Source organism: Myodes glareolus, chromosome 27, assembly GCF_982192425.1.
Source record: "Myodes glareolus chromosome 27, mMyoGla1.1, whole genome shotgun sequence".
Classification (NCBI taxonomy): domain Eukaryota; kingdom Metazoa; phylum Chordata; class Mammalia; order Rodentia; family Cricetidae; genus Myodes; species Myodes glareolus.
The window spans coordinates 1,293,527-1,309,793 of record NC_142052.1 but is presented as its reverse complement, the minus strand read 5'-3'; the positions used below and the strand labels follow the sequence as shown (position 1 = coordinate 1,309,793).

At 38.2% G+C, this 16,267-nt stretch overlaps 1 protein-coding gene across 1 annotated transcript in view; it reads right to left on the bottom strand.

Annotated features, from left to right (window-relative positions):
• The window catches only part of Orc5 (origin recognition complex subunit 5), a 55,798-nt gene that overhangs the window by 17,740 nt on the left and 21,791 nt on the right, over positions 1 to 16,267 (bottom strand). The window contains exons 9-12 of the mRNA XM_048433507.3: positions 15,317 to 15,369; positions 14,100 to 14,212; positions 12,785 to 12,832; positions 7,300 to 7,410 (exon numbers count right to left, since the gene is read on the bottom strand). Of these exons, the coding sequence (XP_048289464.1) occupies positions 7,300 to 7,410; positions 12,785 to 12,832; positions 14,100 to 14,212; positions 15,317 to 15,369 (325 nt within the window). The remainder of the gene's footprint in view (positions 1 to 7,299; positions 7,411 to 12,784; positions 12,833 to 14,099; positions 14,213 to 15,316; positions 15,370 to 16,267) is intronic.

The following is a 16,267-nucleotide window of genomic DNA, read 5'->3' as shown; positions in this document are numbered from 1 at the left end:
ATGCCAACTGTCTGAAGGTGAGACAGCAATCACGCTCCACACCTGACTTGGGCAGAACCTAGCTTTCTGTCCAGGGGAAAGGATGGTTTCGCTGCAGTCGCGTGTCTACGAACAGGTAGCAGCAGGCGGTGAATGAGCACGTGTGGTCGACTACAGATGCCTGGTGCGGCCACCCTCCTCCAAAGAAAGAATGCTGCTGAGCTGTATTCTAAGTTGTCATGAGAAACTCCCTTATGCAGCACCAATTCTTCAATCACATACTTACAAGTACTTTAAAGTGTAACACACATTTCCACAGTAGAGATGATCACCAGTAAGTTTTCCCCTGACTAGTTCTAAAGTAGATTTGCCTATACAGGCACTATAGCAATAGTGTGGAATCTCCTAAATATGCATTTGCGAAAAAATACCCATACAAACTTCATGTTTTCGGCCAAAAATATATCATGATCAATAACATCTATTATTGTTGAATACATTCTCCCACCAGATAAAAATAATGGATACATATTTGGCATGCTTATTAGAAGTAATGCTATGTTTTGGATAAAGTAGTCATAAACTATCGGTTACAAGAAACAAGGTACCAATGGTTAACTACAAAAGAGCAGAGAGTGTTAATTGATGAGATGCTTCTCATCCCTCGGGCAGCATCTCAAACGCCATCCCCAAGCTCCGGCTCTACTTTTCCAAGGATCAGAAAAACACCTGGAGTCACACTGCCACATCCACAAAGGTTAAAGTGGCCATGCTGAAGGAATGTGAAATGCAATTTTACAAATGAAGACAAGAAAAGCAGCCTTTATCCTGCCCAGCAGCATGGTGGTACGAACACGGTTAGTTGCATTAGCGGGAATCATGCACCAGCTTCATCCTTCTGGTCACACAGCACCCAAACAAGAGCACCTACTGCAGGGCGGTGGGATGGGTGGCGGGATGATAACACAGTCACAGCAGGGAAGCAGTGGTTTCAGAACTGCGACCCCAGAGGAGGCAGAGGAGCCAGCCTCTTTCAAACAGCATCCCTGCTGACCTATTCATCAGCAAAGTGGACAGTTGCTAAGCCTCTCCATTACCCTGAATGAAGTGGAATGCCACACAAATCTGCTGGGGCTCAGGAGAGGGGGAAAAAGATATAGTAAGATTAGGAAATGTACCCTTTAGATTTTTTGTGATTTACGTAAATTCACTTGAATAGCACTGAGCTATTCCTGAGACGCGGAATACTGCACAAGTCGGGTGAAGTGGAACAGTGACAAAGAGAGGTTTACAGTCATCTAGTACCAAACAGAATCACTTCTTAAAGACAAGTTCCACTTAAAGTCTAAATAGATAGTGCCCTCACTCAAAACAATTTATATGACTATCTGACAGCAAGATTTTAGGATGTTATAGTTAAGTATAAGGTCATATTTCATATAACCAATATATGTATTAGATGGTCTTTTAATCAATTATTCCTAGTGTCACCTGACCAGCATTTAATAAATGTATTTATTTGTAGAAATATTCTAAGACCCACCATATAATCTATAAATTAATTTTTCAGGGAAAGTAAATTACTTATAAAAAGTCAATTATTTGGTTAAAGACCTTCTGCTAAGTTTAAAGACATATGGAACATTGCAAATGAGGTTGAGGGTCTAAATTTCATTCTAAGCTATGTTAAACAGCAATGCAGCTTTGTAAGGAAAGCTATCAAGTGCATAATAAACCATGGAAAACATACTGTTTGTATGTCTATATTGTCTATAATTTATTATATATAATTTAAGAGTCCTGAGTACCAACGGAATTTGTTAGACATAATATCTGTGCTCTCAGATAAACACGTCCGTCTCCACCAGACACACACAAGCCACAGACGCACTTATTTCCTCTATTGTTTTCTACAACACAGTGAAGTGTAGCTGACACTTACAAATATCTGTAAGACAGAATTTTAAACAAAGAAAGAAAAATTCAATTACAAGCAGGGGAAAGTATTGACTCTGAAATCTAATTCAATTAAAATAAACTTTATATGCTTCAGGACTGAAAAATGTATTAAACAACTCCCATCTCTAAAAAATGGAAAGTGAAGTAATTGTATGTCTATCTGTCTTTGAAGGAAAATGTCAGAACTCTGGGCTTAATAAAACAACACGCTAGCTCCTCTAAGCAGCGGAGTCCTTCCTTGCAGTTATGGTGAGCAGAGGAGGGAGCACCTGCTTTACATACGTTGCTGATGAGAAGGAAAACACCACTTTGCTTCCTGAGCTCCTTCTAGCTAATAAAACAAGTCAGATGAGAAGAAATCTTAAGGTTATTTACATACAATTAATCCAACATGTGAGAGAAAAGATTAAACTTTTAATAAAAAAGCAAATAAATGTAAATATATCCTATTACATAGGATAATGTCAATTAAAAACAGAGAGTAGAAACATCTATTTTAAGAAAATAAAATTTGTATAGTAACTTACGCTCCAAAATGTTTTCATTAATATTTCACATAAGTAAAATAAATGCACAGGGGATTTTAAATATTTTTATTAAATTCTGTATAACTAAATATGAAATCACTCAGAAATTGCACACAACTGAAAATACAACTGTCAGCATGGTACATGAAACTATTTCATAACAATTACATTTGCTTCTTTACCTTTCAACAGTTTCTCACTATTTATTCTAGCAAATCTTTATAATGATAAAATAATTGTCATGTTAAACAATATAAAAATAAGTTGCTTACAATTCGATACTTCTTAAAAAATTTCCTCTTCAAAAATCACCTTACAGCTTGGTATCAACGATTTCAGAAATAAACTAGCAATGTCGTCCTTGTGGAAAAAATAAAGCAACGTGGCTTAATATTCTAACATAAGTGGACACGCGACAAACGCAGAGACCTGCACTTGAATTCCTGCTTTAAAAACAAAGTATTCAAAATTTTTCAAACAAGTTCATCATTTTTCCTCAAATAAGGGGAAAAAATAAGCACATTAAAGAATCATAATGTTGATTTAATATGCTTCGGAAAAAAAGATAACTGTATTTTATCTTTGAAGGTGGTTTTCAAACCACCTACTCATCCAATTCAAAATGTGAAGGTGATGCCTGTAGGTAGACTTTACATGTTTGCTGTGGTATGGCACACACATGCGCGCGCACACACACACGCACACACTCACACACACACTCACACACGCACACACTCACACACTTGTGCAGCAGAGAGAGGGAGAACATAAGAAAACCCCAGGGTAAGTCTGTCGGCCACAGCATTCACCCGGGGAAAGCCCACAGACCTTAGTGAAAACTTAAAAACGGACTCATGACAAGGATTAAAGGTATATAAGGATAAAAATTAGGTGTGACTAATATCTAAACTGTTCTTAAAGTTCAGTCAAGCTAAACATTCACACGTTCTAAGACGTCCAAGGGTTGCTACTACTGTCCGCTCCTCTAGACACAAAAGCATCAGTGAGTGGACCCAGAATACCCAAGATAACTTATTCTCAGATCATGAATTATGAATTATTCTCATATATCAAAAATATGTCCCTTAAGACGTTATATTTATAGTTTCAATATAGAAATAATTTAAATGAAATAAAATAAAAATAAATTTTGTGGTAACTTTAAATGTATACACCAGAAATGATCAATTGTTATATGAACATTTTATATATAAAGTGTTAAACCAAGCTACAAAATAGCATCTTACTGTAAGACAACTCTTTAAGATAATAAACCAAAAAGTAGTATCATTTCATATAGACAAGCAACCTAATTCCTTACCAATCATATTACTTTACATGAAAGGGTATTCACATGCATGAGTACACACACCACATACTAAATTTTTTCAAGTCATTCTGCCTTCACTCAAACAAATCAAATGTTGAAAAATTTAAAATCGCTTTTTTTTTAAGTATCAGCAGCAATGTTAAGTTACAGCTGGTTTTCTACTGCAACATAGCTACAGTGCGACAACACTGCCACCTAGTGTTCACACCAAACAAGACAGTCAGCACAGCTGTCCTAAGAACACTACCTGTGTATCAGGTCATTTTAAATTGTGCACAGTTGACAGACGAATAAAAAGAGAAAGGAAAACAGAACAGGGCGTTGAGAGTCATTGCTGACCAATGCGAGAGGAATGTGAGACAACCTCCTTTGGGCTGTGATTCCCACCTGCCAGATTTTTAAATATAGCACATTTTTTTTTCTTTTCTTTTCTTGGATAATCTACTGACTAAGAAGCAAAGGTCAAATCCTAAGTGAAGGTATATCTATCCCATGCTCTCTTCCATCCTTTATATCCTAATATTTGCAATGACCAAGTTCCTAAAAGAGTTTATAAGCAACCATGTGCACATTCAATTATATGCTTTAAATATTTGAAACAATGTAAATACCAAGCGTTAATGAGAAGATATAACAAGATGGTTAACTACTTTTACTGCTAAGAATAAAAGAATTTTACTTCTTGTTAAATAAAGACAGACCTTGGGCCAAGCTGTTTCTAATTGTATTAGTCCCAGTAACATGCACACAAAGACTGGTGTGCACTGTTTAGCACAGTCAAAACCCAGAAAAGTTGATAAATCTCTATATCAGAAACCTCCAACTGTAACTGTTTTATTTTTCCTTAGACAGTAAAATTCTTGAAGAGTCTATTTCTAAACAAGTAAGGTGCCCCAGCAACTTGAGGCACAGTCTATGAGGTATGCAGTGTGGGAGACGGGGTGGCACTGTGAACAGCAGCACCAGTGTTACAGGGATGTGGGAGGCGGGGTGGCACTGTGAACACCGCACCAGGGTTACAGGGATGGCCACAGTGAACACTGCTATTAGGACACGGCCACACCCACTGCCAATCAGGCTTCTAGAACAAGTGACACTGTTTAGTTTTGATTAGTTCCATAACTTCGTCCCTACTGTCCCCTCTTTCTACATCTCTAGGCTGTACCCATTCCAAATCTCAACTGATTTCATTCCTTTTCCTTTGTGCACAATGACTATTGTTTAAGTAAATGAGACACACTGACAACAACAAGAACAACAACAACAACCTGGCTCCCCTTTCCAGGCCTGCTCCACTCTGCACGCAGCTCCACGTCTTTCCCGCAGCCTGCCCAGGGCAGAAGTAATCGTTTGCTGCTTTAAGCCTCTCAAAAGCAGAGCCAAGTACTCACAGCCTTTTAATACTATTTTATGCATCCCCAAGAAAAAAGTTGCAAATCCCCCAAATCTTTTAAAATTCACCCTTAATTATCCTTATTCACTTTTCAAAAGGTAATTTGGGGACATCTAAGAATTATAATCACACACACACCATCATGAGTCATCTTTCTCAAAATGCAACAGCTCATTTCAGTCACTGTAGCACCTTGTGTGTTGTATGCAGACAGTCACCAGCAGTAAGAAAGACTGGGCATGTGTGACACCAGGACACGTGTGACACTAGGACATGTGTGGTACTAGGACATGTGTGGCACCAGGACATGTGTGGTACCAGGACATGTGTGGCACCAGGACATGTGTGGTACAGGACATGTGTGGCACCAGGACATGTGTGGCACCAGGACATGTGTGGTACCAGGACATGTGTGGTAATAGGACATGTGTGGCACCAGGACATGTGTGGTACTAGGACATGTGTGGTACTAGGACACGTGTGGTACTAGGACATGTGTGGCGGGCACTAGGACATGTGTGGTACTAGGACATGTGTGGTACTAGGACATGTGTGGCGGGCACTAGGACATGTGTGGTACTAGTACATGTGTAGTACTAGGATATGTGTGGTACTAGGACATGTGTGGCGGGCACCAGGACACGTGTGGTGGGCACTAGGACACGTGTGGCACCAGGACATGTGTGGTACTAGGACATGTGTGGCGGGCACCAGGACATGTGTGGTACTAGGACACGTGTGGCGGGCACTAGGACACGTGTGGCGGGCACCAGGACATGTGTGGCACTCAGGATTGGGAGTGGAGACAGCACAGCAAGACCTCGTCTCAGCAGAAGGATCAAGCAGGGAGACACTGACACAGCCTTTTAAAATGATGAGCACCTGGTAACACCCACAGCGCACAGCCGGCTAGAATTCCTTTCTTCAACTGCACACGCACTATGCACACAAACTGTCTATAAATGCCGCCTTTATCACAATGCTATAAACCCAATGTCAAGAGTGTGGAGACTGTTATCTAGCTCCGGTACTTTATTCTTTAATGAATTAAAAGCCATCATCAGAGGTTCCAAAGTGTGACCTCCATTCCGAGGTAAAGTGAAGTAATTTTGATGTAAATAATTATTTACATATTACCAGCCATAACACAAACTGACCACCGCATCTCTGATACGACTACGCCGGGATGCTAGTTACATTATCTCGCCTTTTCTACTCCTGACCCATGCCAAGTCTTTTTGAATCATTTAAGAAATCTAGTATGACTATACTTAGGAATTTTCTTTAAATGTCAATGGAAAGAAGAAAAAAGACACTATAACTAGTTAAAACCAAAATCCTCATCTTCTACTTCTGGGCTTATTCTGCCACCTAGTGAAATACTAAAAGTTTAGTTAATTCTGGAAATCAGAACAAATAACAAAAAGGGCATATCAACCTGAAAAGTATACTTATGAGAAATAAAGACATTATAGAACAGTTTTGTACACACTTAAAACATTTTCATTAAACCATGCTTATGTATTATAACTCATCAATTTAATCAGATACTTGTTTAATCAGCAGTGATTTTTTTAAAAAAAACAATTTACTAAAAACAGAAAAAGAACCAGAAACATTAAATTGCTTTTGACATTAGTTATACTTGTAAATTCTGTGTTACCCCCCCCCCCCGCCAAGGAGGCTGGGCTTGGAATTTTCAATACAGCTGCCCCTCAGCTTCCTCAGGAGGCTTGGCTGAAGGACCCCATAGCTGTCAAAGCTGAGGACACACAAGTCCCATGTATGAAATAGTATATACTTACAAACAATGAACCCATCTTCGGGATACTTTAAATCTCCTCTCTATTCCTTATCAAACATAACTTAATGTCAATGCAACAATCAGACACTACATTACATTGTGTATTGAATCAGAACAAGTCACTCTTCTTTTTCTGACTGGAGCTGGTTGATTCAGTGAATTCCAAATCAAGCCATACGAAGGGGCCAACTGTACTTATTAACAACAATACTCACTGTCCAGTTAAATACTAACATCTACAGATTTGCACCACCCACACCACCTGAAGAACTGACTAATGGCAGGAAGACCCCAGAATGAGGCCTACCTGGGAGAAGATATTTGCAGTGGGAGCCACTCTGCTGTCCACGATGCTATACAGTATTGCTAACAATCTGTCCAGGGGAAATGGCTTGGGTCCAAGGAGGTGATTGCTTGTCTGTAACGAGAACATGAGACTCTTTTTATACCATACCATATGCCTTCTACAATATAAATTCCCAGTAATAATATACTTTTTCTCTCAAATATACTAACAAATTTAACCTATGGGCCTTAAGCACTGCCCAATATCATGATTTGTCTTTTTGCCATGTTTATTAGCACCCATTAACTATACACAATAACGGGTTTCGTTATGACTTTGATCATTTTCGCACCCCCCCCCCCCCCACACACACACACCTCTCTTCCTATCTAGCTTCCTTTACAGCTGCAATTGTGCTAACTCAGTGAATCTCACTGTCACTACTTGGGGACAGGAGCTCAGGCAAAGGGTGGCAGAGGCACAGGCAATGTCCAGTGGCTGCACCACTGAAGAAACGTCTCCCTCCTCCAGCAACTATCGGTTGACTGTAAGTCCCCAGGCAAGACAATCAAGATCGCTGACAACTCCACACTAAAGGGCCCATCTTGTGCAGATAATCCCAAATCTTTTCTAAATGACTTAAAGTTTTCTCTGTTCCAATAAACAGGAAAGAACTCAGCCATTTGCAGTCTTGAGCTGCTGACTTTGCCAAATGATTTTTCAAGAAAATGTATAATCACAGCTAAGACTTTTCTTTGTTTAAATTAAATTTTATGTGTAATGTGTGTGTGTGCATGTGTGTGCATGCCTGAATAAATGCACTTGCAGCAGAGAGAGGCATGCAGCTGTGTGCAGAGGGTCGTCAGGCGTTGAATTCTGTGAAGCTGTGTTACAGACAGTTGTGTGTACCATTCGGGTTCTGAGAATGGAACCCACATGGTCTGCAAGAGCACCAAGTGCTCTTAACTGCTGAGCTATCTCAGCCTCCAATCCAGGGTCTTAATTTCTGGACTAGAGTATACTATTTAATTCCCACCATTCCTCTTCAGACTAATTCCTCGAAAATTTAAACATTTAGTTGACATGGTTTCAGAAGAGTTCAACACAGTTTTAAAAAGTTCAACATAGTTTTTAAATGATCAATAATTAGAAATACCATCTTAATTTAGTAAATAAAACTGTCTAATTAGTGAATAAGCTGCCAGCCTGAAATAATTTAATATTTATAAAAACTTTAAAGACTGTAAACGTTCATATTCGTAACATATAATCACGTCATTAGGAAATCACAATAACCAACACTCCATTCTATTAGCAGATAATTTTAAAAGCAGGTTAAGAATTTCAGGGCTTCCTATTAACAGTGGAAAGTAAACTAGGAAAGCGCATGCAGGGGAGTATATTTAGTATTTAAAAGAAGAATAACTGTAAGCAAAAAACCCAGACCTGATTGATGTGGGATTCCCCTCTGTATGTTATGAATATGTTCTGTTACCATCGGTTAATAAAGAAGTTGCTCTGGACCTGTGGCAGTGCATAATAGAGCTAGGTGGGAAACTAAACTGAATGCTGGGAGAAATAAGGCAGAGTCAGAGAGACGCGATCTAGCCAATGCTGGAACTTTACCTAGTCAGTCATGGCCTGTGGCAACATACGAAATAATAGAAACAGGTTAATTTAAGATATAAGAGCTAGCTAGAAATACACTTAAGCTATTGGCCAAACTACTGTAATTAATACAGTATTGTGTGATTATTTCGGGTCTGGGCAGCTGGGAACGAACAAACAGCCTCCGCCTACACCTGATCAAAGTATAAAATGCAGTCAGCATTCACTTAGTTATTTACAGCTAAAAGATGGGTCAGAGATCATTTCCTGTTCTTAAATCTTGTGTGATTCTTCTATCAAATACTTCAAACATTTAGAAATGTACAGAGGTTTAATAGAGTAACTACCAAATTATATCAAATCCAGATGTTACATATGCAAAGAAACAAAACTGAGACCACTTTACTAGTAAAGCTGAAACCCACTGAAGTCTTTCCCATCTTACTATCCCTTTCTGCCCCTGGAAGGAATTCCAGTCTAAAATGTGATGCTTTTATCTCACGCAGGTTTCTCCAATATTAGAGGTTACATATCTACCAGCAGTGTACAGAACTATGACTTTAAATTCCATATTAATTATATTATTTTGGATGCAACTTTTACCACATTCCCCTTTCCCTTTAACATTATGTTTTCTGAGATTTATTTATATTTTAAATGCAGCCCTAATCCATTTTTAACCTCTCCATTTTTATGACAATATCATTATCACAGATAGTTACAAAAACAATCACTACTACAAATATGCTGTGACTGAAATCCTGCAATCTTTCCTTGTGCACACCTGCATTTATGCAGGAGAACAAGACACTGCTGGGAGTTTGTTAACAGTGCTTTCTGTTTTGTTTTGTTCTTGGGCACACAGGAAGACTGTTCCATCGGTACAGACGGACAGAGGCCATTTAACTGAGGACAAGTGACACAGGGACTTCACCAAGAAAGAACTTTTCCAACCACTGCTCTCTCCATTGTTAACTTCAGAGGTCACTGTGCTTCATCTGACATCACAGTTGGATATACGGAGCTGTACAACTCATATTCAGCTATTATGCAAGCAAAACTCTGTTGTGGTAAGTCATTCAAGAGTTTCTTTTAATTTTGTTTTGTTTCCTTCTACAATGAAGCCTAGCCTTAGCCTTGACCAATATACAAATTTCACTCATATTTAATTAGATATTGTCAACCTACAGAGTCGGCAGACTCTGTTCTATCCTGATTTATGGGGCATCTGTATTAAGAATCAATCATCAGTTCCTGTCAGTGTTTTCAGTGCAGGTGTGTAAATGTCTCATTGTTGTTATAATCTGCACCGCATTAGTGAATCAGGAATTATACCACGCTTGTTAGTATTCAAGTTTCTTTTTACATCATTTACTCTTTTGTCGTTTTGTAACTGATTTGTAAAAATACTCACATATTCTAATCGCTTGCCTATGAGTTCAATAGAGCAGGGAGCAGAAGGCTTTAGTGTAGGCCTAGAATCGGATACGGTATAAACTATGAAGAGGTGGGGAAATAACTGAATTTCCTCAAAACCAAAGAAAAGATGGAGCTAAAAAAAAATACCCTTGGAATAAAAAGACAAAAGGTAATGAAGAATGCAAATGGCTTTGAAAAGGACAATAATGTCTAATGTATCTACTCAATGTCTCAAGAAGACAGATAAAGGGAGAAGTGGCAACATGGGAAAAGTTAATGGTCAGAAGCAAAACTAACTCAAGGTAAAAAGAAATTTAATCCCAGATACACTCCAGCACAACTATAACAATAACAAAGGAAGCAAACTGATGAACAGTAGAGCATACAGACACCAGAAAAAGGGAACAGACTTTTTATAGCAGTCACAATAAAAGGCAAAAGACAGTAAAGTAAGTGTTTGCTTCTTCAAGTCCTGAAAACACACCAGTAACTGAGAAGTGTATACTGACTTGTTTTTAAGATTGAAAAACCACTCATAGCATTAAGAATGTAGACTCTAGTCCAAAGTTCTCCACTTCCAGCTCAAAGTCAGCAGCAGCTGGGTACACCACGTAGCTGGAGCTGTCTACCTTCCAAACGCACTGATTTTAACCTGGACTCACTAACTTACTTTAAAAGTACCCAGTAAGTATAATAACAGCTTTTCTAGATTCTCCAGAACTTCCATCCTTCCATCTGCTTAATGACCTGAATATTCATCTATTCTGCGAAATTTCATAAATGTTCCCACCTGTGATCCCCTTCTTCACAATGGACGGCAGGGTCTCACTCTGCAGCCCTGGCTGGCCTGGAACTCACCCTGTAGACCAGGCTGGCCTTGAACTCAAAGAATCTCCCTGCCTCTGCCTCGTGAGTGCTGGGATTAAATATATAAAAAGGTACACAAATCATAAATAAGTTTATTCTAAAAGCATTCTTTGCTGAAATCTTGCCATTTATTAGAGGCAAGTTAATTTGTATACTAATGAGATATATTTGTTTACATAAGTAACTACATCTTTCGAAGCAAGATGTAGAGCAGCTTCAATGTTCTATAAAGTTGATCAATATTTTGATTTTACACAGATCAGTGCTGAGAATTATCAGTTTGCAAATACACATCAGACGGAATGGCATAAGTAGGCTTAAGGTATTTGCAAAGATTACTTGAAATTCTGTCCTATGTCTAATCTAACCTTCATTTAACTCAAACAAGAATGTCAAATAGTAATTCTGAAAATCAAGTATTTTAAAATAAAATGACCTAAAAATTAACTAAGTTGATATTTATATGCTGATAATGGTAAAATAATGGTAAAAATAGTAATAATTTTATTTATCTTTAATTAATCTATTATATTTTTTTAAGAGTAGGAAACTTCGTATGTGTAGTAAAAACACGGTGATTGACAACAAACAACATGTGTGTTTCACATAGCATGATGGCATGACTCCTCAGGCCAATGTATGCTTGACTTTAAGTTAACTTTGGCTCTTGAATGTTTAGAAATCTTTTATTATTGGCATATGGGGTCAAGACCCATAGTTTTATATAAGCACTTCAAGTTTCATTGTAGAAAAATCTTTCCTGCTTAAGTGTATATGGGTTTCTCTATTTCATCAATAGAATTTTTGTAGGTATTTGAGAGTGGAAAAGAAGAAGATAAAAGAGTTTAATCCAGGTACCAGAAGATCCATCGGAGGGAACCTTCATCTGGCGATGGATGGAGAAAGAGACCGAGACCCATAGTGGAGTACTGGACTGAGTTCCCAAGGTCCAAATGAGGAGCAGAAGGAGGGAGAACATGAGCAAAGAAGTCAGGATGCAAGGGGTGCGTCCACCCACTGAGACAGTGGGACTGATTTAACGGGACCTCACCAAGGCCAGTTGGACTAGGAGTGATGGAGCATGTGATCAAACCGGACTCTCTGAACGTGGCTGACAATGAAGGCTGACTGAGAAGCCAAGGACAATGGCACTGGGTTTTGATTCTACTGCATGTACTGGCTTTGTGGGAGCTTAGTCTGTTTGGAAGCTCACCTTCCTAGACCTGGATGGAGGGGGTAGGACATTGGACTTCCCACAGGGCAGGGAACCCTGACTGCTCTTAGGACTGGAGGAGGGGGGAGAGTGGGGGGGAAAGGAGGAAAATGGGAGGAGGTGGAATCCATTGTGTTTAACTAAACAATACAGCAAGAGCTTTTTCATTAAGTAAGTTATTAAAAACTCGGTCAACTCAGTTTTATCTCTAGCCCCCACTTCTTCCAGTTTGCTTTTGGACAGAGTACTTAACAAAACATCATTACATTAAAAGGTAACATTATCAACAGAAAAAGTTCTCATATGCAAACATAATTACACATTCATCCATTTCCTTAATTATCCTAAAATCATAAGTTTGTCTAAATTAAAAATTAAGGGAATTTAAAATATAAATACCTTCTCATGTTTCTTTAGAAAGTTGGTTTTCTTGATTTTCCCATGATGCTGCAAGTAAGGAAAATAAGTTTTTAGATTAAGAAGCTTCAATTAGAAAAGGCAATTTGTTGAAAAGATGCCATACATAATGCTAATTATATACATCTTTTGTATATATAAATATGAGTTTCAGAAATGTTATTTTACTTACTATGATATGTTTTAGGGTAGACTTAGACTGGAAGAAGGATTACTTTTGCACATAAAGTTTATAAAATACAATAGACAATAGTGATAATTCTTAAAAGAATTTGTTACATTGATCTTAAAACCACATATTCACTGATACAAAAACAGAACTTCCAAAGATAAACAAATGTGTATTTGTCCCTTAAAGGAGGACAGTAATTCATGGATTATACACTGGCTGAGAATATCTGAGCACTCAAGACTCAGAAGCCAGAATGGGGTTGTCCTTGCCCCTCAAAGACTAGTAACAGAAGAAAACAACAAAACAACAGCAACAAAACCTGATTTCTAAATATTCTCTGCCCAGAGAATGAAGGAGGGTTTCATGGGGGCTGGAGTTCAAACGTCCAGAGCTTACATGAATGTAGATGGGTGTGGCAGCCTGCCTGTAATTCCAGCCTTGGAAAGAGACAGCAATGCCCACAGTAAGCCAGCTAGCCGAACTAACCAGACTGGAGAGCTCAGGACTCAATGGAGAGACAGACCCAAGATGATTTCCAACACCAAACTCCACATGCATGTGCAGACATAGGCATGCTCACCTTGCCCACACACATGTGCACACAAACATTAAGATGCTCATAGACATACGAAAATGGAAAAGAAAAAGTGGAAGGTTTTGGACTAACAATTTATTCCTGATTTCCTGTCTTCTGTAAAGCAGCTACTTTCTCCCAAGGTTCAACTGTGTGTGTAGGGCCCTTAGCAAACAGGTCCTAACTGTGTACTTGGTGATCTTAATCTGTGTCCTGCAGAAGTTTACGGAGAAACTTCAAAGCAATCATTCCTTGTATCCACAGAGGACTGAGGATCATTCAGACAATACCAAACTCCATGGATATTCAAGTTCCTCACTAAAAAATAAGTATGATAGTTGTATAATATACTCTGAACTTTGGATTATCTTAGATTACCTAACATAATTTAAATGCTCTAAAATTCATTAATATATTATTTATGGAATAATGACCATAAAAATGTCTTTACATGTTTAGTACACATACAATATTTTTGAAGCTCATATGTTTGAACCCACAAGACCAACTGTACTCCTGGGATTTTCATAAGAACAAGAAGTTACTGTTACCTTAAGGAAGAACCTCCTGTCAGTTCTCGCCGGGTTATAGGAGGCAAGGTATGCAGCAATGAGAATAAACTTAGAATAATAGGGAAGCTCCACGTGGGTGTACGCCGAGAGACCTGTGCACAGAACAGCGCGATATTATCTACCAGGCTACCATTAGGTGTTAAGTGTACTTTACACCCTACCTTCTGACGCACAGCTGTGCCCTGCTACTGCTGCAGACACCGGCACCACAGAGCTGAATATTGTTGATGACATACTTTGATCTACTTGATCAGCTCCTCCCAATTTGAAGTGCAAACCCTATTATTTTTTACTTTTAAGATTATTTTCTACATTAAACTTTCCCTGAAGGTCTTCTATGACCACAAAATAGGAGATTTTACTTCTACTCTAATTCTTTATTTTTCACATACATAGCTCATACATGTAATATTATATCATGTGTTAAAAGCTACATAGATAAAGATAATAACCCCTAATGACAGACACTCTCCATGGAAGACACCATAGCTAGCATACTACATGCCTACAATTCTATGCACACAAGAACGTGTGTCACACATTGTGAGAGGCCTTATATGAGTACTATTTATATTCTTTGCTGTAATTTAAAGCTAACTACTACTTCTCACTTTTTAAACAAATAAAGAGCTCAGTTTGAAGACACACAGGAAGTAGTACAGATAAACCACAGCACTTCTCCAACTGTGGTCATTGTCTTCTCTCCTGTATACTACAGAAGGTCACCTGTAAATCAGCTGAAGTGTTCGGAAACCATCACATCATTCCCTTGCTTAAACAGAAATCTTTACATTTTTGAAAAGAAAAAAATTACATTTTAGATATTCTGAGTAATAAAATCTAGTCAGTTTGATAAAAATGCAAAAATAATACCTTCTTTAAAGGAAACAAATATACTTTGACAATATAAGTACTGAAGAGGACCCTTTAAATTAATATAAAGCTGGATTTTATTTTAAGTTAAAGTTGTACCATAAACCTGGATTACTTAGGTGAAAACACTAAAGAATATTCATTGATTTTTCACATGGTAGAAGCCAATCACGAAAGAATCTAAGGAAACACCAAACTGACATTCAGTTGAAGGAAAAGCATTAGCGAAAATATCCATCTTGCTAAACAAACTCTTTTCAGACTCCATTTGCTGTCTATCATGGTTTAAACAGTGTCCTGGTTCTCAGGGCTTTCTCTGATACCTTTTAGCTGTCCTGGGTCTGTGTCCTCTTCCTGTAACTTTTCCCACTGGGAACTAAAGTAAAACAGGACAGCAAAGTTAGACTGAAAACACAAGAAATCAAAAGAGCCCTAGAGAACATATTTTCATTCAATAGGAATTAGAAAAATAATATATACACACATGTTGTACCTGTACAAAAACATTTGATATATATCAACAGTGTAACAAAATTCCCCATTAATTCTTTAATTACCTTTTTTACTCTAATTACAATAAATATCACCAGCCACTCAGTAAAGCTCCCAATAGTTCTAATCATTGCACTGGATACAACTGTACATTAACTCTACTCTGGAAAGATTGATGATCAGAACACTGAGGCCCAAAGATTAAGTCCTTCAAGAACACACAGTCAAAAGCAGAACTAATAAATGAATTCATATTTTTCAAAAAAGAAAGGGAAGAAAAATCAGAAACTGTACAGGTGGTTAGGTACAGGCTAGAAGGATAAGGAAGGCGTTTGCATGCACATTCATCTCTCGTCTCCATCTCTTACCTACAGGGCAGTAAGTGTCCACCCACCCCCCACACTTCTCTTGTGTCTTTTTTTTCAGGGGATGGAGCTCACTAAGTAGCCTTGACTGGCCTGGAACTTACTACATAGACCAGGCTGTTCTCAAAATCACAGACATGTGTCTGCTCCTGCCACCTTAGTGCTGAAATTCAAACCTTGTACCACCATGCCTGGCCCTCTTGTTATTTTTTTCAAAGCTATATCTTCAGTTTATCAAGCAAGAGATATACACTCACATACTGTTCACTTACACTCACCTTTGTTTTCATTTAAACATAAAATTAATCTCAATGTCTACTAATAATCCTTTGGCTAGTTTCCTGGGTCATCACTCATAGACGCCTTATGAATAGTGTTTTCTGTTCAATTCTGGTTAATCTGTTTTCTACAGCTTTG